General features: G+C 37.9%; 1 protein-coding gene across 1 annotated transcript in view; it reads left to right on the top strand.

Annotated features, from left to right (window-relative positions):
* The window catches only part of LOC100371363 (uncharacterized), a 181,857-nt gene that overhangs the window by 101,535 nt on the left and 56,132 nt on the right, over positions 1–24,190 (top strand). The window contains exons 35-50 of the mRNA XM_085494385.1: positions 7,806–7,937; positions 8,938–9,098; positions 9,380–9,522; positions 9,697–9,854; positions 10,664–10,786; positions 12,061–12,180; positions 14,587–14,712; positions 15,764–15,975; positions 16,931–17,035; positions 17,459–17,614; positions 18,356–18,500; positions 19,582–19,764; positions 21,122–21,315; positions 21,985–22,159; positions 22,693–22,938; positions 24,020–24,148. Of these exons, the coding sequence (XP_085350511.1) occupies positions 7,806–7,937; positions 8,938–9,098; positions 9,380–9,522; positions 9,697–9,854; positions 10,664–10,786; positions 12,061–12,180; positions 14,587–14,712; positions 15,764–15,975; positions 16,931–17,035; positions 17,459–17,614; positions 18,356–18,500; positions 19,582–19,764; positions 21,122–21,315; positions 21,985–22,159; positions 22,693–22,938; positions 24,020–24,148 (2,508 nt within the window). The remainder of the gene's footprint in view (positions 1–7,805; positions 7,938–8,937; positions 9,099–9,379; positions 9,523–9,696; positions 9,855–10,663; positions 10,787–12,060; positions 12,181–14,586; positions 14,713–15,763; positions 15,976–16,930; positions 17,036–17,458; positions 17,615–18,355; positions 18,501–19,581; positions 19,765–21,121; positions 21,316–21,984; positions 22,160–22,692; positions 22,939–24,019; positions 24,149–24,190) is intronic.

Here is a 24,190-nt window from a genome sequence, read left to right as displayed (position 1 = left end):
AATGGACAACTGATAATCGCAGAAGAAATTGCATGAACTTTTTAATATAAATATAACTTTTTAATGAGACTATAATATTTTTTATAAATGTACTTTTTAGTGGTATCTAAACTAGTTCATTGTAACATTTATTATAAATTGTCGATATTGTATAGTCACAGTGTTCGATTTTATGACATTTTGAAATAATGTACTACATGTATATATGTAACTAAGGTATTGATGAATAAATGATTGTTTTAAAAATCAAAAAATCTTCTTTCTTCTATGGAGAGAGGACGTGCTTTACTGGAGCTCCAGGATATTGGTTCACTTTAAGCCAGGGAAGTGCTTCTATTGTTTAATTTTACCACCACTATTATCGTGGTACTTTCTATATCATTTCTACTTGGTTTTTGTTTTCTAATACCAGCGGATTGCTGAGATTTTTGTTTGATTTTATTTTTGTGTTGGTTTGTGTGGGGCTGGCAAGATGGCCGCCCCCACTGATCGACCACCTGGTATGAAACTCACACGGAAACATGCTGTGAGGTGTTATAACTATGCTGATTTCTCTGTTGAGCAATATGTTATTGCCATGGGAGAGCTGGTCGGAGATGACAACATTGTTGCTGCCTCGAGGATGAACCACTCTGTGATTATTTTTCTTTCTGGTTTGACATTTGTTGAACAGGCTGTGAGTACCGGATTAATTATAAATGACCAAATGGTTCGTGTTGAAGAAATGGTTAAGCCTGCAACGAGGGTGACTATATCAAATGTGCCGCCATTTATTCCCGACTCAATCATTTTTAAAGAATTGTCTGTGCATGGGCGTATTGTTGGTGGTCTCCGTACCATTCCACTTGGATGCAAATCGTCATCACTGAAACATGTACAATCTTTCCGTAGGCAGGTGCACATGTTACTGCGAAATGAACACATTAATGGCCCAATGCATGTCATGTTTGAGGGCCGTCCTTATTCTATCTACATAAGTACAGATGAAATGCGTTGTTTTGGTTGCAAGGAAATCGGACATATTCGCAAGAATTGTCCAAAAGAAATAGGTAAAACTGTGGCTGAAAATGTCATAAATGAAAATGATAATATTGATATGGAAACAAATGAAGCAAATCAAACCACTGCAGATGCTGCAAGTACTGCACCCATTGAATGTGATAAACACAAAATTGGGGAAAATGATAAACACAATAGTGGTGAAAATGATAATGATAAACACGACAGTGTTGAAAATGATAATGATAAAATCCATGGTGAAAATGATAATGATAAACACAGCAGTGGTAAAAATGATAATGATAATGATAAACACAGCAGTGGTAAAAAAGATAATGATAAACACAGCAATGGTAAAAATAATAATGATAAAAACATGGATAAACATGGTAATGATAAACACAGCAGTGGTGAAAATGACAAATACAACAATGGAAACAACAACGATGATAGAGGTCATCCACCTAAGGTGTTGGATACTTTAAGCGAAAATGTAGCTATCGACCCATTCGACTCAATACCAGGTGAAGAGGGGGTACGAACCCCCCATTCAACCCCTCCTCCCCTTTTCCCCCCACCCCAGGTTCCTGGTCATGCATCTAGTGGCAACTCACTACTGCAATCAAGGTCATCCACAATCGGTGATGATCCTGATATATCGGACACAGAATCTCTCGCGTCTGAAATGTCTGATGATATTCAGGATATCCCAGAATCAAAACTAATTTCATTTCACCGACTTACAGATCTTCTAGAGGCTATGAAAGGGTCTAAAAAGATTCTTGACCGCTGTCTTAATTTTTGTACTGATACACGTCTGTTGAGAAAATCTTTTAAGAAATTACGTGAATCCGGTCCTGTGACAGTGCAGGAAAAGGCACGGATACACAAGATTGAAATAAAATTGTTAAATTACAAGAAGACTGAGATTTTATTGAAACATAAATCATAATGTCTGTTATTTTACACCTTGTATATTACATAATGAGCTCTCTTTCCATATTATCTTGGAATGTCAATGGTTGTCATGATTCACTTAAACGTCATGAGATTTTTAACTTTTTAAAAATAAATCACAAAGTTGACTTGTTCTTTCTGCAAGAAACGCACTCTGTTCCCATTGATGAAGCCAGATGGCAAGTTGTATGGCGCGCACCAATGTATTTTTCTCACGGTAGTACTACATCTGGCGGTGTTGCTATTTTAACACATCCAAACAAAGAAATACATGTACACACAGCAAATAGTATTGTCAATGGGCGTCTGCTTCATTTGAATATCACTGTTAATGGATTGTCTTACCATCTGCTCAATGTTTATTCTCCTACAAATGGTGTTGACCGTCTTGCTTTTTTTCAAAAGTTAAAGAAATGTATTGGTGACCTTGGTAACTCTCAGCCTATTATTATGGCTGGGGACTTCAACTGTACATTAAACTCAGACCTAGATCGCTTAAATGCGAGAGAACCACACCCTGAATCGGCGCAACTGCTTAATAATATATTGAGTCGGTACAAACTTGTTGACTCCTGGCGACGTTTCCATGGCAATGCACGTGACTTCACGTGGACAAGAGGCAACAGCCGCTCAAGACTAGACACTTTCTACATAAATAAACTATTGTCATCAAAAGTCACATGTGTGTCCATTGATCCTTCCTTTCAATACTCTGATCATAAAATTGTCAAACTTGTCTTGTCTCAAAGACAGGTTAAGAATCACAGTCCACTATGGTGTTTAAATACAAGTCTCCTTGATGATACAGCGTATTGTGACACTATTTGTGGTTTTTGGTCCATGTGGCGGGATAAAAAGATACATTTTTCCAGTATTCAAATGTGGTGGGATATTGGGAAAAATAAAATTAAGGAACTAACCAAACAATATACATGCAATAGTTCATTGAACTTCAAACGGGAAAAAGAAAAACTTGCGTATGAACTTAAAAATCTTGAGACACGTCTCAATGAAAATCCTAGTGCGGATTTACATGCAACATATAAACAAAAGAAAGACATTTTAACAGAATACATGAAAAACGAGGCACGTGGTGCAACAATTAGATCACGTCACCATCTTTTAAATGAATCAGATGGCACCTGTAGCTTCGTTTTCAATCTTGAAAAAAGTAGAGGCTCTCATAAAACAATCACACACTTACGTAATCATGACAACAATTTAACAGGAGATACTAATGAAATGTGTCATTTAACGAGGCGGTTTTATTCCGATCTGTTTTCACCATGTTCTGTCTCACCTGAAGCACAGGCTGAGATTTTGGCAGATTTGCCACAGCTTGATACTGATACTGCATCAATGTGTGATGGTTTAATAACATTTGAGGAGTTGTCTACTGCTGTCACACTTGTGTCAAATGGTCGAACTCCTGGCATTGACGGACTGCCAGCAGAGTTCTATAAAAAATTCTGGTCTGTCCTAGGTAAAGACTTCTATGAAGTATTCTCAGATTCCATCACTGAGGGCGTGCTACCATTATCATGTCGCCGAGCTGTTATAGCTCTTCTTCCTAAAAAAGGTGACAATACACTGCTTAAAAACTGGAGACCAATCAGCCTTCTCTGTGCCGATTATAAAATCCTCACAAAAACACTGTCAATACGTCTCAAAAATGCCCTTGGACAAATAATCCATGTTGATCAAAGCTATACAATACCACACAGACAGATATTTGATAACATACGTCTCATTCACGACACTGTCACGTACTCTAATAACTCTAATACTCCACTTGGAATAGTGGCTCTCGATCAGGAGAAAGCGTTTGACAGAGTAAACCGCAACTACTTGTTTAACGCTCTAACTGCCTTTGGCTTTGGAGAGAAATTCATCTCCTACATCAAATTAATATATACAGATACACAAAGCATAATTCGCATAAATAACTCCCTCACAGCTCCCGTCGCATTTCTTCGTGGAATCAGGCAAGGTTGCGCCCTCTCTGGTCAACTTTATACAATAGCGATTGAACCGCTTTTAAACAAGGTTAGAACAAGTAACATTCGTGGGGTTATTATCCCAAAATCAAACAAACAAAAGTGTAAACTTTCTGCGTATGCAGATGATGTTAATTTTTTCATTACAAGAAATGAGGACTTCAACAAACTCACACAGTGGCTAGATGTATATGAAAGAGCTAGTAATGCACGTATAAACTATGGAAAATCAAAAGGCTTATGGGTCGGGTCATGGAAAGGTCGAATAGACTCTCCCATGAACATTCAATGGAACAGCGAGGGGCTCAAAATCCTTGGTACTTATATTGGTAACACAACACAGTATAACAAAAAGAACTGGGATGAGGCCATAGTAAAGGTGACATCAAAACTTGAATGGTGGAACCGCTACGCCCGAGCCATTTCCTATCATGGACGTGTCATTATAATTAATCAATTAGCAGCAACTAAGATTTTCCATCGTCTGTATTGTCTTAGTCCACCAAAGAATTTTATCAAAGACATTGAGAAGCTTTTCCTTGATTTCTTTTGGCAAGGTCGCCACTGGAAACCAGCAGAACTACTGTACACTCCACTGAAACTTGGTGGCCAAGGTCTAGTTCACCTCTCCAGCCGCATAAAAGCATTCCGCCTACAATACATTCAAAGATATATATACTTGAACTCTGGTCACTCATGCTTTCACTTTACAAACTACTTTCTGCAACAAACTAATAGCTTCAAATATAACAAACACTTGTTTGTCACAAATCTGCTATCATTCTCTTTGTATGATAGCCATAGTTTTTACAGTGAACTTCTCAGAATATGGTCATCAATTCAAACACTCAGAAAAGATCGTCCATCGTCTGTATCAGCTGTTCTAAATGAACCCCTTTTTAATAATAATTTAATTGTACACTCTGTGCGTAAAGAGCCTTTCGTTTTTACACACTTTGTAGAGGGCGGTATAACCACTATTGGTGACCTGATTCATCTAACTGAAAGGCGCTGGTATAATAGAACTGAAATAAAACAAATGGTGCCAATATATTCCATGCGTGTACTTGAGAAGGCACTTTACATCCTACAACAATCGCTTCCACAGGATTTTGTAGGAATAATCAACAGCTTTTTCACAGAACAGCACTCTGACTTAAATACAGTCAACAATTACTCATTAGAGCTGTTCTATGAACATGGTGACATCCTACTTAACTGTCCCCTTTATAAACAGGAAAAGGGTGAAATATACAGTTTCCTTGTCAACTCTCAAATGCATGAAAAACATCCTGAGCATTTAGACACAGTGTGGCGGGATCTTCTGTCCCTACCTGATAACATCACACCTGTTTTCAAGAATTGCTATCTCTCCCCAACACCAAAAATAGAGGGTGATCTCCAATGGCGTATCCTGCATGGTGCCTATGCTACTGGCGAATTTTTAAGATCTTGCAACTATCGTCCCAACTCTGACTGTGTCTTCTGTCATGACAAAGACGATCTTTTACATATTTTTCTACAATGTCCTCGTCTGCTACCTCTATTTGAGCTAGTCCAGAAAATATGTCAAAAACTAGTTGGCTATGAGTTTGTTTTGCCCTACTGGTGGTTCATTCTTGGGCCACCCCAGCTTGGAAAAAACTATGGACGAAAAGTCGAATACATAATGAATTACATTATGACATCTGCTAAACTAGCCATTCATATGACTCGTCAGAATGCACTTAACGAAGATACACCTACGGATGTGACTCGGCTCTACAAAGCAAGATTGCGGTCAAGGATCACTGGAGAATACCTCTACTACTCAAGGTCCAGCATAGATGTATTTATAAGTCTCTGGGGTATGAACGATGCCATTGCTTCTGTCACCAACGGACAACTGGTAATCGCAAAAGAAATTACATGAACTTTTTAATATAAATCAATATAACTTTTTAATGAGACTGTAACATTTTAATAAATGTACTTTTTAGTGGAATCTAAACTAGTTTATTGTAACATTTATTATAATTTTCCAATATTGTACAGTCACATTGTTCGATTTTATGAAATTTTGAAATAATGTACTACATGTAAATATGTAACTAAGTTATTGATGAATAAATGATTGTTTTAAAAATCATCTTCTTTCTTCCACAACTTCTTTCGTCAAGCCGTTTGAGAAAACCGCTGAACGGAATGGTCTGATAATGCTCTATACTGATAGTCCCTAATGTGAACTGGTGCAACATGCTTTCAGAATTTCGATTGGCCAATTAGTTTGGCAGCCATATTGGATTGAAATAAAACCGGAAGTGGCTGTTTGACCACTTTCTGAGGGTCTAGGCGTCTAGATTTTTTTATGGTATATAGTACAACTCATGTGTAATAAATATCAGCAATAAAAACTTTAGCGGTCATGTGACTTTTCCCGCCATTTTGTTTTTCCTAAAAACGGCAAAAAACACTTGAAAATCTTCTTCTTCAGAACCACCAAGCAGAATGCTCTCATATGTAGTATTTAGCTTCTACATATGAATCCCATTTATGTTTGAAAAAATGTTTACGATTGGTCACGTGGTTTGGCCACCATTTTGGATTTCTTCTAAACAGGAAGTAGTTTTTTACTCTGGCAACACTTGAGGGAATATTTTCAATTTTGCTTCATGGCATCTGTGTATCAAGCCCTTTCAGAAACCTAAAAAAAATTTCAGATCAGTCACATGGTTTGGCCGCCATTTTGGACTTTAAGCAAAATTGACCAAAAGTTTGGGTATTTGTTTCTCAGAGACGATTCAACCAATCTACTAGATGTTTTTATATTTACCATGCCTGGCGTTAGCTGCATACGAGAAAAATAATATTATTTTGATCAGTCACGTGGTTTGGCCGCCATCTTGGATTTTGTGAAAATAGAAATTATGCAACTACATGTTTTGTATTAGTCTGATTTCTTTCAAATTTTGTATGTGCATTTGTGTCATCAGATGCATCATTTTGTCCCAATAGCACACTGTTAGGCCACGTGGCTGGGCACCCATGGGGTGGGGGCTTCTAACCTCATTAATATGCATAACTGTTATAACTCAAGCACTGTTGTAGTTAGGATGATGAATCCTGTGTTATTATGACAACCTTGAACAAGAGATTCGATTAAAATAACAAATGACCATATATGGTCATGTGAGCTCATTAATATGCATAACTGTCATATCTCAAACACTGTTGCAGTTAGGAAGTGGAATCCTGTGTTATTATGACAACATTGAACAAGAGATTTGATTAAAATAACAGATGACCATATATAGTCACGTGAGCTCATTAATATGCGTAATCGTTATATCTCAAACACTGTTGCAGTTAGGAAGATGAATCCTGTGTCATTATGACAACAGTGAACAAGAGATTTGATTAAAATAACAGATAACCATATATGGTCATGTGAACTCATTAATATGCAAAGCAGTCATATCTAAAACACAGTTGCAGAGCAGGACATGTAACTCGTGTCATTATGAAGACATTGAATGAAAGATGTAACTGGCATTAGAAATGGCTATATGTGATTATGTAATCTCATTATTGTGCATAAGAACATGGCTCATTATATATCCTGAAAACCATATTTCGATAACCAAACCAGGTAAATACATGGTACCAACTTCATTTCGACCTCATGTTACTGATAATACAATCTACCTGCAGCTGATTGTCTAACATGTGACCTCATTAATTATGAAACAGAATCTTATCAGCTTGGGCCCCGGTGACGCCGCTTGCGGCTTTAATTGTTGTTATTTTCGTATTCGTACTATTACATCACTCTACATATAATTACACAATGTTAATGTCTATGTATTATTTCAGGAATCCCACATGATTGTCAAGAAGCTTTCCAATTGGGTATTTACAAAGAGGGTGAAGGACTCATCCACCCAGATAAGAACCTTGATCCATTCTTGGCATACTGTAGTATGAATAACATCATCCCTGAAAAAGGTAATCAAATCTAACAGACATGTATCTGAGTTGGTTCATGTGAAATGTGTTGAGTGCGTTTTCAATTTATCAATGTCTAGACCAAATGTACGGGATATGAATCCCAGTTCAGTGCGTATATGCGCAAGAACAGCAGACCAGGTTAATAGACAACTACTTTCATACAAAGGTAAGTAAAGGTAAAGCCGAGCAACACATAGAACTTTATTGTGATAGCTTATTTTATATCTAGCAGTCAAAATGTAGCCGTCAAAGTCAAGTTTACTACTTGCTGAAACTGCTAAACCTAATGATAGATAATTTTGCGCAGTCGAAACCCGGGATCTCCATCATTATGTGCTAAGAACGGAATGTAGAGTGTACCGACTTCGTCTCGCCTGCACATATACTAGGTTCGATCCAAAGGAAACGTAATTCACAAATAAACAACTTTATTTAACTGAGTTGCCTGCCCGACTTCCAACTTCCAACTCCTCATTCTAATTACATTTGCTCACAACTCTGTTTAAATATTTATGTACTATATGTTATCCACGTGTAGCTGCAGGACATTACTTACAAAGGATTACTTAGTTTCTAAGATCCGGCTCTCATGGGTCTTATATTTAAAAATATAACGTGTGCGTTGCCATTTGGTCGGATATACGATCATAATATACTTGTTGTTGGGGATGCATGGCTTAAAAATCACGTTTACGTGATTCTATAGCCGAATCCGTCGTTTTTGTGTGAGAAACGTCTCTTGCATAGGTACATCTAATTAGACAAAGCATTATGCAATATGGATACATCAGCATATGAAAAGCATATGAACAGCTAGTAGGTAGATAACAGCTGTGTACCAAGTAAACAACTGGGCAGACCATGCAAATTACATTTCCCATGACGCACTGGTGGTGCAATCCCTGGGATTGCGGAGCCGCGTTTTAAATATATGTAGTCGTCCAGTTTAGTGTGGGTATCCACGTCAATTTGTTTACATTTTTCTTCTTTTTCCTAGGGGTGACTATTATTCACACCGATTTAGAGACCCCAGTACCTATCCAGGATTCAATCACAGTCAACTACCTACAAGCGACCCACGAACAAGTCCGGGCCTTGGTAGAACGGTCAGAGAGTTGTTACCTTGCCGTGAAAGTAGAATGTCTTGCGGATGGCTCTGTAAGTATTACTTCCCTCATCCAAGATGAGACAAATAAACGCATATACAAACATTAACTAATATTCGGAAAATACTGGGATTTGGAGAGGGAGAAACGCTCCAACTGGGTGCTGTTTTTTTCAGAGAGAATTATGCGGTTTACATTTCCTTACTTAATCCATGTGTGTGCTAGCAGAGGCAAAAATCTATTCGCATGACTTTCTCGTTCTCGGAATCTAAGCAGCCATTTTGCGAGGAAATTTTGTTTTCAAATAATAATTTTGTTTTTACTGTTCTTTAGTTTGACAACTCATGGACTGACATGGATGGTAAAGTCTACCAGTATTGGGGTGGTGGTAGAGGAGACGAAGTGGAAAAAGAATGCGCATGTGGAAGACAAACAAAATGCGGTGGTACGGATGACTTGGAAACAAGACAATACAGGTTAGTGTTTTTTTGCTTTTGTTTCACTTTCGAAGCTGTCTTTTCTAAAATAGGATTTAAATGTTTTTAATTCTTCTACGCGATGGTGCTTTGTTGTAAAATTGAATAATCTACCAATACATCTGCTTATCAACTTGAAATATTTTGCTACAAATCTTTATTCTTACTCTCCAGAGAGTGTAATTGTGAACTCACGGATGGTACATGGAGGGCTGATGGTGGGCTTCTTCATCTAGAGCAACATCTACCGTTGACAACTGTGCAGTTTAGCGCAACAAGCCAGGGTACCGTCCGAGTTGGGCCTCTATTTTGTGCAAAGCCTCAAACCTACAGTAAGTTTTTTTATTGGAAGACACTTTTGAGACAGGAATTGTCTAAAACGTTTGCTTTATATGTGTTGTTTGTCATTTTTATTTTGGACTCTTTTACCTTTCACTTGAAGTGATTTTAAAATTTTCACAAAAATGTTACTAGTTTACATCTATCATTAATACGATAATGAGGATAACTTAAAATGAGTAGTTTTGAACATTTTTTATATCATTTTGTTGGATATTTCATCGTGCAAAACCGAAAGAGTTCGTAAAAACTTGAACTGGTAGCTTTTATCTGTTTTGGTGTATCTCTTGCGGAGTAAGCCAACTGCGGTTCCGGGTGTAAACTAGGACATATTGCGACCGTATTCCAGTATGCAAATCACAATCTGTGCTGATACATTTCGGCAGTCAGAATGATTTTAAGCATTTTAGTTGTCCAATTTATGCAATCATGAATATATATATATATATATATATATATATATATATATATATATATATATATATATATATATATATATATATATATATATATATATATATATATATATATATATATATATAGAATTGTGACATAAATTTGTTGGAAAAGTTAGAAACGATTTAAAGTTAATTCTTTCTTAAAAGTTGACAAAAACAGCAATAAAAAGAATGTTTTAGGCAGTCATTTAAATTGCATTCCTCATTTGAAGCAATGATGCAGCCCCGCCGGCGGAAGATGCTGCATCCCCGGTTGCTGTTTAGTATCATGTGACGCCCCGTACCCACAGCGTTGTATAGAGATAATTTTAGTTTACAGTCGACGTTTCGATTTTGTGTTGCAGATTTGAACGAGTGTGAGCTGGGGGTCTCTGATTGTCATACGCATGCAACATGCGTGGACACACCATCTCTGTACGACTGTGTCTGCAATGACGGTTTCACCGGAAACGGAAGAGAATGCCAAGGTAAGCCCACCTGGTTTATACAAGCAGAACACATCTTTGTAAACTGCTATGAACATTGCACACATCGTGTACAGAATGTGCAATATTAGGTTTTATAACAGTTTTATTTTGTAGATTATATTAATTAAATATTTATTAAGAAATAATTATGAATGAAAATAACTTGAAAACACATGTATCTCTTTTCATGACAACCTCAGTTGAGCACTGAATGAACAACACTTCTTTTAACCATTTGTTTTTCAAATTATGATGAGAGAATAATATGGATACTTATTGTATGTTGATTCTAAAATCATATAAGAAAATTACTGAAATGCTAATAATTCGAAATTGGCCTCAAGAATACAGTATATTGACTTAAAAACGACAAAATATATTGGTAATTTCCCTCTTATAGACTTGGTGTGCATGCATTCAAATATAGTTAGTTAATATCAATTTCTTCAAATGTTGAGTAGTTAATACCTACTTTAAAATTACATTCAATGTAACCTACGGAATATGTGACCATTTATATGCACATTAAGCCATAGTCAGAGTGTTTTATATTAGTATCATTTGTATTTACTGTTGAACCTAATGTTCTGCAATAAAGTTCAGTAATATTTCCAGTGTAGCCATATTTATTCAGATCTGTAGAAGTTCAAAAGTCTGTTTTCGTAATTGATAATAGCTAGCTATTAGCTATCGTTTAGCTGTCCAAATAATCTTAAAAAAAGGTGCGAATATAATCTTATTGTATACTCGATTTCATGCTTCACATTCCAAATCTAAGCTTGTAAATCAACTTGAACTACCTGTGAAACTATCCATAGTTAATGAACAGCTTAAAACGATTCAAGATTACACTACTGAGATGTTACGTCACATGTATGCACTTTGACATCACCAATCATCTTGTAGTATGCCTATATGCGCAATGCATTATGGGTGTGACAAACGAAGTTCACACCCTTGGGCTTGTTATTGCAAATATATACAATGCATGAGTGAACAGAAATGCAAATATTGCACAAGTAATCATGTTCAGGGAAACGGGAACGTGTTCGAATAATTCTCAGATAACTAATATATTATCAGTTGTCTGAGATTAGTTTAAGGAAACTACTTCCGTGCCTCGCACCAGATTATTTTCATTACAATTATGATTATCATTATTCTGTTTACTATTATTACTATAACTTGAACTTTTACGTCACCGCTAACAAAATATTGTTCAATCTACTCGATCCAGTAAATAAAATATATAACTATGATAATGATTTTTACAGATATTGACGAGTGTTTGGAAGCAGAGTGGTGCCCAACTATCGCCACTTGTGAAAACACCGAAGGATCATTTATTTGTCACTGCCCTGATGGTTACCTTGGCAACGGACGAGTCTGTGATGGTAATAATTTCAAACTTTTTTTTGTTTTTGTCTACATCTTGACCATGGACATTTTGCTAACTTTTGCGGATTTCTTTATAATTGCTTCAAAATAGACATGTATTCACAAATTACAAATCAACAATGTGTGTTTATTTCGCGCAAAACCGACGGAGATCGTAAAACCTTGAACTGGTAGCTTTTATCTGTTTTGGTGTATCTCTCGCGTAGTAAGCCAGCTGCGGTTCCGGGTGTAAACTGGGACATATTGCGACCATATTCCAGTATGCAAATCCCAGTCTGTGCTGATACATATGGCAAAATTACTTATTTCGGCAGTCAGAATGATTTTAAGCATTTTAGTTGTCCAAAATGTGGGGGACGATACGTTGCGGATATGGAAATGTAACGAAATATAGTATGCAAAATTATCTGCTACACAATCAGCACCAATCACCACAGAAGAACGACTTAATGAAAACTCAGAATTTATTCACTAACGGAAAACCCGCTGGCAATCCGGAGACTTACAACTCGATATCAACGATATAACACAAATTGGACGCGACAAAGGATGAAAACATCAACGCGTTAAAAGTTTTAAACTACAACGATGTCTCCAAAAAAACACCACTAAGTCTCGCTTATGAAAATTGATTTGTGAAGGAAGACCATCACAAAGAAACTAATTCCCCAAAAGAAACTAATTCATCAAAAAGAGTGGCTAGCTGTACAGGTATTGCACGCTGATATCTTGCGCACAAAACTGCCAGAATTTATCACACTTTGATACATGCTGTGAGAGTTATCTCACTGTGCGAGAATTTTACAGTACTTTCACATACAAAGCCAAGGGAAACATCATACTCTCGCGAAGTTTCGAATACTATCATACCGTGCGTGAGCGAGATTATGATAACTGTCACTGTGACGGTTATTACTTTGTGCAAGAAGTTGCGAATACTACCAAAATGTACGTGAGAGAATGCTCAGTTGTGTAACCAGCCAGATCGTTCGAGAATTTGTGAGAATTCTAACACTGTACGTGCGGGCAGGTGCGAGAGCTATCGCAGTCTGTGGCGATTAGCGAGAACTGTTATGCAGTGCAAGAACTATTACATTTACGCGAGAATTTGCGAGAACTTTTATATCGTGCGAGAACCATCACAATGTGCGAGAATTTGCGATACTGTTATATTGTACGGGAACTATGACATTACGCGAAAAATTGCGAGAACTTTTATATCGTGCGAGAACCATCACAATGTGCGAAATTTTGCGATAACTGATATTGCGCAAGAACTATGACATTACGTGAAAAATTGCGAGAACTTTTATATCGTGGGTAAACCATCACAATGTGCGAGATTTTGCGATAACTGTTATGTTGCGCGAGAACTATTACATTACGCGAGAATTTGCGAGAACTTTTATATCGTGCGAGAACCATCACAATGTGCGAGAATTTGCGATACTGTTATATTGTACGGGAACTATGACATTACGCGAAAAATTGCGAGAACTTTTATATCGTGCGAGAACCATCACAATGTGCGAGATTTTGCGATTACTGATATTGCGCAAGAACTATTACATTACATGAAAAATTGCGAGAACTTTTATATCGTGCAAGAACCATCACAATGTGCGAGATTTTGCGATAACTGTTATGTTGTGCGATAACTATTACATTACGCGAGAATTTGCAAGAACTTTTATATCGTGAGAGAACTTGAACCATCACAATGATGTGCGAGATTTTGCGATAACAGTTATATTGTGCGAGAACCATTACATTACGCGAGAATTTGCGAGAACTTTTATATTGTGCGAGAACCATCACAATGTGCGAGATTTTGCGATAACAGTTATATTGTGTTAGAACTACTGGTATTACATTACGCGAGATTTTGCGATAACTTTTATACTGTGCGAGAACCATCATAATGTGCCAGATTTTGCGATAGCTGTTATATTGTGCGAGAACTATGACATTACGCGAGAATTTGCGATAACTTTTATATCGTGAGAGAACCATCACAATGTGCGAGAATTTGCGAGAACGTTTATATCGTGCGAGAACCGTCACAATGTGCGAGAATTTGCGATAACTGTTATGTTGTGCGAGAACTATGACATTACGCGAGAATTTGCGATAACTTTTATATCGTGCGAGAACCATCACAATGTGCGAGATTTTGTGATAACTGTTATATTGTGCGAGAACTATTACATTACGCGAGAATTTGCGAGAACTTTTATATCGTGCGAGAACCGTCACAATGTGCGAAAATTTGCGATAACTGTTATATTGTGTTAGAACTACTAGTATTACATTACGCGAGAATTTGCGAGAACTTTTATATTGTGCGAGAAGTTGCGAGATACAATCATGAGATTTTAATTATTTCTATTTTTTTCTCTCAGACATTGACGAGTGTGCCAACAGCGAGTTGAATGACTGCGATGAAAATGCACAATGTATGAACACAAGAGGGAGTTTTAATTGCAAATGCAACAAGGGATTCAAGGGTAATGGACGAACATGCATTGGTGAGTGTCTGATCAATAGGTGATTTTCCGTACAATTGCGAGATCTCGCGAGATGCATGAAAGACGCGCGTCGAACGTCTGCCGCAAAAATCGAACGATTTGATTTTGAACTCGAATTTCTTTATTTCGTAGCTCACACCGACCGGCCGATCTTCGACAGAGCAATATTGCTTCCGAATACCCTCACTTAATCGAAATTGCCTATCATCAAATGTGGACAGCACATTATTAAGCATGGAAATGTCCCCGAAATACTTTCGCGTTTGTCGAATCCCACGCGATGTTTGACGCCACTACGACGCTATGACCTTTGTTTGTCCTGTTTTTACGTTCGATTTCACGCATAACGCGTGATTCTCGCAGTGTACGAAAAATGGTCTATTCTGAAGTATGGGAAACCTTTGAGATTTTTAAACAATTCAAGTTCATTTAAAATTTCTAGTCTTTCCACTGTGTATTACTCATTTGCCTTACGCCTTGAATGAATCATTCAACAGATCTTCAAATCACAAACAAGTTATCTTTGAGCTCGTTTAAAAATTCTGAAGTTTGATGATATCTTTCGCTTTCATGCAGAAATTACAGTATTTTTAAGTAAAATCATATTTATCAAAGTTATTGTTCATACACGAGTAATTTCTATCAGCTTTTTTTAGTCATAATTCAAGACAAATAAAAGGCAAAAATATAGGGAATTTAGCAAATTATCTTTTTCTGTAATATTCTTGTGTAATCGGTAATTATGAAAATGAGTTATGGGTGCATAGGGAATACATTTCGTTATGAATTATTTTTAAAATAAATTTCGGAATTATCTTGTCAAAATCAGTTTTTTCAATGTTTTTTTTCTCCCAAACAACGAACGAATTTCACAATGTCGAAAATGTCGAAATCTTTATCGCAGTGTTAAATTTTCTCGATCCGAACGCTAAGATTACGTAGCACAACGAGATCTCGGCGGCCATATTTGAATGGTGCGATCTGTATGATGCAAATGAATTTGCATCTCGTTCGAATTACTAAATGCTAATAACAATCTTATTTTTTTCAGAATACGGACTGTGCTACAGTTTTGGGGATCCCCACTACTTCACCTTCGACAAGAAATTCTTCAACTTCATGGGCGCATGTACGTATACTTTGGTGAAAAACTGTACAGACTTCGGTCCAGCGTATCTGGTTGAGACCATGAACGAAGGTGAAATAAAGCACGGCGAGCAAGTGTCATCGACTAAAGAAGTCTACGTTACAGTCTATGGGAATGTGAGTTTTAATTGCAAATTGCTTTTTCAAGACACGAAAATTGATCTGGTTGTCGTGGCTACCACATATGTAAACTTGTTGCCCAAGAAAAACCTGAAAATGAATAACACTTGACCATATCACATTTTTGCTGATAAAACTAAAGTTTGTAACACTTATTTTGGGGAAAAAAGCATAACATGACCTGGTTACTTTTCGTTATTTCGTGGATCCTCTCCATAGTCTGGCAATGTTGTCAAACATTTTGCACATTTACCATGCGCAATGGGGCTCGTCGAACTTTGATCTCTATGACAACTATTCGTCGATACAGCTCGTGAGTAGTACTCATCGTACTGTATTAACAATAATTAGTGTTGACAAGTATTCGCATAATGTCTGCAATCGCAAATGTTTGCGAAATCATTTGTTCAAAAACAAAATTAACATAAGATCACCATGAATGAATCAGACATTCGCCCTCTCTAAATTACCACAGCTGAACAAGACATTTCTTACCCTCTTCCCATGCGTGCAGTAAGAAGTGCGATGAATGGGTGATGCGAATGCGATGAATGGGTGATGCGAATGCGATGAATGGGTGATGCGAATGCGATGAATGGGTGATGCAAATGCGATGAATAGGTGATGCAAATGCGATGAATGGGTGATGCGAATGCGATGAATAGGTGATGCGAATGCGGTGAATAGTTGATGCGAATGCGATGAATAGGTGATGCGAATGCGATGAATAGGTAATGCGAATGCGATGAATAGGTGATGCGAATGCGATGAATAGGTGATGCGAATGCGATGAATGGGTGATGCGAATGCGATTAACAAGTGATGCAAAAACGCACTGTGTTGTGTCATACATCATCAGTACCGACCCGACTAAGGAGTACTGTATAAATATCAGGTATTGCATAACGTTGAATAGCTCCCCTAAGCTGTTGTATATATTTTTTCAAAACAGGTATTTTCGCTGATGCAGGACAATGAAGTTAGAGTGGACAATCTGACGGTGACGCTCCCCTATGTGATTGGCGGCGTCACTATCAAAAGAATGGGCAATTCCGTGGTAAGTTATGGCAAAGGTTTCACACCAAACAAACAAACTATGACGTTTTTGGGACTTTTTTATTTGATGGGTCATAATACACACATACCTGTGTTATGTGCTGAATGATCACCGCGTATTGATATATATATATATATATATGAATATAGTGCAGTTAGTAAACTTTCACATCACAAACACAAACAAACAAATTAATCAATAAGAAATGAATGGTCATTGTAGTGTATATAATATGAGGCCAGTATGACAGTTTCATATTCGCCCATTTTAGTGATCGGATTCGATTCTAGGTAGAAGTTCACTTTCAATATTTAGTTGCTTCAGACGAACTACAGCAGACGAATCTGGATTCTCAAGTTTACAGACAGAAAGTTTTCCGGCAAATAAAATGTGCTTTTTACTGATTAATCTTTTTTTTCTCAGGTTCTTATCACCGATTTTGGATTGCGAGTCAAATGGAACGGCGCATCTCTTGCCGAAATAGGGTTGCCACACACCTATAAGACCACCACGTGTGGTCTATGTGGAAACTATGACGGCAACAAACCAAATGACTACACAATGCCGGATGGAACACGGGTAAGTTGTAATTTGTCAGAATTGCATTCTGTAATTCGTCAAATCAATGACTCGCAGGATTATTTTGTGAACCATTTAATGAATTGAATTGCGCTATTAGTTTTTAAGACACAATAGGGTGTCGAGATCTCGTTGCGAGATAATATGAGGTTATTAGGAGGATACATCAAAGTATACACGAAGACAGTACAGCAGAAGTATCGGCCGATTTCCTTATATGGTAGGATGATAATACCCCGTAAAATACCGCAATATTACGGCACGCTGTAACTTATGGCGTTACAGTTACGATTATATATGAACAGTTTAAACATGAGTGTGTATTTGAACAGTGCCATCTACCGGTTTTCATTGCCCTCCCCTGCTGCTTATTTTACAATAATAGTTATAATGGTTTGAGCTGCCGTCAAGACAGACGCTGTGGTTTCTCGTGCAATGAAAACAAATATATTACGTTAATTTACATGCCCTTTTGTAGGGAATCAGCTCCTAATTTCAGTAACGTGTTTGGAAGGATGGTGGTCGTAGCATCGCGACCAGTATCCGATATGGCCCCCTAGCGATGTGATACAACGTTACTTCGTTTGTTTACTTGGAATTGGAACGCACGCAGCCCGACGACCACCGCCCTTTAACCTTTGCACTGCATGCCAACGAATACTAACAGTTGACTAATTCTGAATCACTTTATTTATTGAATCCGTTGGACAAACTAACATCGTTTTAATGTTTCAACTGCAGGCTTCCAATGCTGTAGAGCTTGGCAACAGCTGGCAGTCGACTAGATCTACGGTGGGGTGTGTACAGCAAGTTGAAGAGCCCGATTCAGAGGAATGCTTTTCGCAGGAAGTACTCGATCGTTGCGAACTCATCAGAGATTTAGACGGTAAGCAAAGTGTCTTTTATCGGCTCAGGTGTAAATAAAAAAATCAAACAACAACGTTACAAAACGAGATGATTTATTGAGTTAAATTGTAAATTATTTGAAATATTTCACGTGCTGAATTTTGAAGAGTTCCAAATAATATCTTGTAACATTCAGTTTTCAATGATTTTCAACATGCCCGAATATTGCTGTTCGTTTCGTCATCTGATTTGATTGTTTGAATGGATTCGTGAAGATTTAAATCCGTTGCAACCTACTACAACCTGTATCCGCAGTATCATTATTTCCCTGCATTCAGCGCATATTCTCGGGAGCGAACATCCGGGCGTTTTCACCGACTTGTTACCACATGCGATACGAACAGCGATCAATAACTCTACTTTGGACTAGTTGTTTAGACTCTTCTAAGCAGCGTAACTGGATTATCTTTACATATTGTACGGAATAGGTGATTTTCCGTACAATTGCGAGATCTCGCGAGATGCATGAAAGACGCGCGTCGAACGTCTGCCGCAAAAATCGAACGATTTGATTTTGAACTACAATTTCTTTATTTCGTAGCTTAAATTGACCGGCCGATCTTCGACAGAGGAATGTTGCTTCCGAATACCCTTACTTAATCGAAATTGCCTATCATCAAATGTGAACAACACATTATTAAGCATGGAAATGTCCCCGAAATACTTTCCCGCTTGTCGAATCCCACGCGATGTTTGACGCGACTACGACGCTATGACCTTTGTTTGTCATGTTTTTACGTTCGATTTCACTCATAACGCGTGATTCTCGCAGTGAACGGAAAATGGTCTATTGTCCCATAGTTGAGTTTGTGCTGTTTTCCCGACTGAAGCACGCATGGGCACAAGAATCATACAATATATGGTACAGTGGTTCACGTCTTAGCAACATATAACGTTCCGCCACGTGCACGTAGCTCCATTCACATCATTCTTTCAACTAACAATACTAAAATCGGAAGTGATCCTTTAGTGTGAAATTGGGATTTCCCATGCTGCAACATCAAGTGAAAAGCGTACGACTGAAATATGACCAATTTATTCATCTTTCAATGTTTTATCAGGTCCGTTTGCTGATTGCCATGAAGCGATTCCATATGAACAGTACTACCAGTCTTGCGTCATCGACTCGTGTGCCTATATCGATACCATACCGGATATTTACTGCCAGGCATTCCAGGCGTACGCAGACCAGTGTGTCGATGCCAACGTGCCTCCGCCCGACTACAGAGAACCTGGCATGTGCGGTAAGTATTAGCATAACATTAATACCAGAAGTGAGTTTTAGTATGTGTACACACGTGACTATGCCACCAACGTTCAGTTTCCTTTGAACATTAATCATGCATGGCACATCATCAACAACAAGAGACATGCGCGGTCACAGGCACGTGCAAACCTAATAAACCTCAGATGCAAATGGCCCCGAGATCTCATTGACGAGAGTCCCAAAGACTTGTTTTTGTTCCATAAATTGTGTCTCACTGCTCCAAATGATATGGTTTCATAGTTCAAAGAAACAATGTTGAAAGAGAATGGGACACTATTTGATGGACAAAAACAAATCTCGTGACTCTCTCGCAGCCTACGAGATTTCGGCGGCCATTTGCATCTAAGGTCTATTACTCAATAGTAAACTTCATTTTTAAGACTATTTGACGACACACCCGACATTAATAGTACATAAAAACACAAAAAGATCTCGGATTACAAAATATGTATTATTCTAATGATATGCGTTACAATACATGCAGTTATGAGACTGTTTCAAAAAAAATTGTGACACGAAAATAAAGACAACTTATTTTGACAAGAAATTCGGAAATATATTTAGAACAATCTATAACGGAATGGGTTTCATATGAAAATCAATAATAAATTCAATAATTATCGATTACACAAGAATATTACGGATAATTTTCTATATTCTCTATATTGTTTGCACTTTGTTTATCATGAAATATGACTGAAAGAAGTTGAATGAAATTACAAACTAAGTCGTGTGTTCGACCATTCCTCATGTGTGACTTTAATGACTTTAAGGCCAGACTTTTTTATTCCTTGTTTCTTGGGTTTTTATAAGGCAATTTTTTTGAGGAGGGCTGCAAAAAAAATAAAATATTTTTTCCCCACTAGATTTGTGTTATTCTCAAAGAATTGTAAGTGAGATCATTGATCGGAGAGAAGAAATGAAATAAAATGTTATTCCATGTATAACCTTGTTTGTCATCTGCGCGAGACTTCGGTGCTTTGATCATGATACTCCCACCAAAATGCAACTTGGATTTGTTATGCGGCGGGCGATAAAAAAATGAAGATAAAAATATTTTTTTTTTAGTAATTGTTTGCACTTACAATTTGGCGGGCGCGAGAAATTACATTGACATAAAATTTTATTTTTATTTAATTTTCGGCTCCTGTTCATTCGGTGGGTTCGCGAAACAAAGGATAATAAAAGTCTGGCCTAATAAATATGATTTCATTTGATAAAAATAATCATTTTCCTGGATAGAAACAAAAGTATTTCATAAAGTCGAAAATGGAAACTCTTTATCGCTGTGTTTTGTGTGGGTCGTTCATGCTATAGTATAACTTGGTTTCCAGCTATCAACTGCCTGAACGGTAAGACCTACAACTCATGCGGTACGTGTGCGCTCACGTGTGGCAAAGAAACGGAGTGCGTAAACTCCGAGTGCATAGAAGGCTGCTTCTGTCCAGATGGTATGTACGAAGACGGTGACCAGTGTGTGGATATCCTTGACTGCGGTTGTGAAGATGAAAATGGATTTTACCATTCGGTACGTGTAATATGTATTTTTTTCATCATTTGCTGTAAAGCAGAGGGCTCATCATCTGAGCATGCGCACCTAAGCGATGATGACAACGCACGCTTGAAAGTCGCAAAGGCTTATGGGTAGACGCTTGTTTGTGAACCCCGACGCGCTATGGTCGGCTGCCTCACTGTCATGTGCAGGTAACGACTCCCCCGCTTTGAACATCAATAAATATCAGGGTGCCAATACAGGATGTCTGCTAGGAATACGATTTTATGAATCGCACCCTGACCTTGCACGCAATGTTAAAGCGGCAGGGTCGTCACCTGCGCACGCGCGGAATTTAGTCCAAAGCAACGATAACAACACACGCTAAAACGCAAAGGCTCATAGGTAGACGCTTGTTTGTAAACAATGACACGCTATGGTCATCTAACGCATGCGCAGGTGACGACTCCCCGCTTTAATAAAGTGAAAGATATATGAGCGATAAACTCGGGTGATTCATAACCGATCATCTTCAAACTTGGGATATCATAAAATATTGCCCAGATTGTTCCTGGCTGGCTACCGAGCCATAAAACCTAACAGTCAGACCAATCAGAAAGCAGCTTGTTAGCCCTTTTTCGATCTATCAAATTCTGCATTGTCTATATGCTTCGACTCAATTGCTAATACGTCATCTGTTTACAGGTTGGAGGCGTTATTGGTCAACCAAACTGCGAGAGTGAATGTATCTGTGAGCTAGGGGGTATCATTCGGTGCTACCCAATAGTTTGTCACGAGGATGCCTTCTGTGACCTTTACGAAGGTGTACAAGGATGCCATTGCAACGTTGGTTACCAAGGAACTGGGCAAGTGTGTGAAGGTAATATTCATTTTCTTATTGGTTTACATGTATCACGTGATACACTGACGTATCGGAACTACCTAAGCTGGGGAAGATAACAACGAGGGCAACAATGTTGTCGTATTCACAGTTGCGATTTTTTTTTCGAAACTGAATAATTAATGAATTTCAAGATAATTTACAATAAAATCCTGAAAGGTTTGAAATTCAGAAATTGGCTAGTAATATGCTAATGAACTAAGTGTGATAATTACCAATATGTAAATATGTCTGTAAACAGACGCGAACTTGACTGAGCAACTCAAATATTTCTACAAAGGCGGCTCAAAATACCGCGTAATGAAACAATTCGCAAGCCGAATCGTATACGATTATTGACGATCAGTATGAGAAAATACGCGGAAAGATTCCACTATACCAGTAGTTTAGTTAGAACCACGTTCTGTATATGCAGAGTTTATCCCCAGAACATTAAAACGCAGAACAATACAACTTAATTAACACGACAGTTCATAGACGCGATGAACATATTTTGTTGTTAATAATTTTAGATATCGACGAATGCACGGACGGTACCAACAATTGCGCCGCCGATGCAGACTGTACAAATACCATTGGTAGTTTCACCTGTGAATGCAAGCATGGTTTCCGAGGTGACGGCTACGTCTGCGATGACATCAACGAGTGCTTGGACGGTTTACATAACTGTGACAACAATGCAGATTGTGTCAACACCAAAGGCAGTTTTAGTTGTGTATGTCACCTTGGTTATAGCGGCCCTGGGACATCGTGCGAAGGTAAGTTGTCAAAGATAAATACTATTGGATAATTGCGTCACATGTACCACAGTCAATCAGTGGTGTTTGCCAGTGTACCTGTCATAATAGTTCGATCACGCCCTCTATCGACGAAGAGTTTGTGTTTTTAATTGGATAGTCTTCCTTCAATAAAACATGGTTGGAACAGTGGACACGACGACAGAAGAGAAGTATTCGAGAAGGCAAATACGAGTCTCGTTTCGGCTTCCACGAAATATCGGCGGCTATTTGCGTCCAAGGATTTTTAAAACTAGTAAAACGCAATATTTGATGGTTTGAATTTGTGTGAATCGCGAAAAATAATGTGATCGTTCAGATCCTAGATTTTGAGTTTGTATTTCACGCCGTGTGGATTTGCAGTAATTCGCTCTGTTAAATTGGTGGTGTTAAATTCATATCAGGTTTTTGCCTGATGTCGCTACGCAAAATAAACAATTTGGTTTTCATCTGATGTTGCCAGCAAAATTGACAATTTCTACTAGTGCGTTTCAAGTACGCTTAACATTGATCACGTTGGGCGGGCTACTGGCTCGTTCGCGACTCGCATTATCAACGACGAATGTTGATCATATTTGTACAAGGCGACTACACATTACCGGGAATTTGCGGTCTTATACGTTAAAGGTTTACCTGCAAACACTCCATACGTGTTATGTTAAATCGACACTTAGTAAAATATTTTTTTAATAAAATCTAACGAACAAAGAAAACCTAACAAGCGGATAAATGTGAAGTTCCCCACAACACACAGACACCAGTATTTAGATGAGATACCCCCTGGGCGTATGCCCGGAGATGACCTCAATTTCTTTATTATATCAAAATTGAGGGGTGGGCGTTTGCCCGGGCATGGGCTCTTACCCGGATAAATACGGTATAAGAAATTGTCAGAAAAGTTCTGAAATTAAAATCTAGGCTATGCTTATCATCAAAATGTTCTTGCCAAGGTTACAGAAACAGTATTTTGAACCAGGATGTATCATACTGAAATGACGCGTTGTTTGGTTGTTGGTATGTGTGAGGGATTATATACACTATTTTATTCTGTTGTATATTGCAGACATTGATGAGTGTGCCGAAGGCACGTCTAGCTGTCATTCTATCAGTACAGAATGTCAAAACACAATTGGTTCCTTCATATGTATCTGTCATGAAGGGTATGCATTCCTCAACCAGTTCCGATGCACAGGTATGTTCATTCATCCATCCATCCATCCATCCATCCACTCAA

The sequence above is a fragment of the Saccoglossus kowalevskii genome, chromosome 20 (genome assembly GCF_978046115.1).
Source record: "Saccoglossus kowalevskii chromosome 20, keSacKowa6.1, whole genome shotgun sequence".
In the NCBI taxonomy this organism is placed as follows: domain Eukaryota; kingdom Metazoa; phylum Hemichordata; class Enteropneusta; family Harrimaniidae; genus Saccoglossus; species Saccoglossus kowalevskii.
Note: the sequence above shows the minus strand (reverse complement) of the source record. Positions and strands in the feature narration are given on the sequence as shown.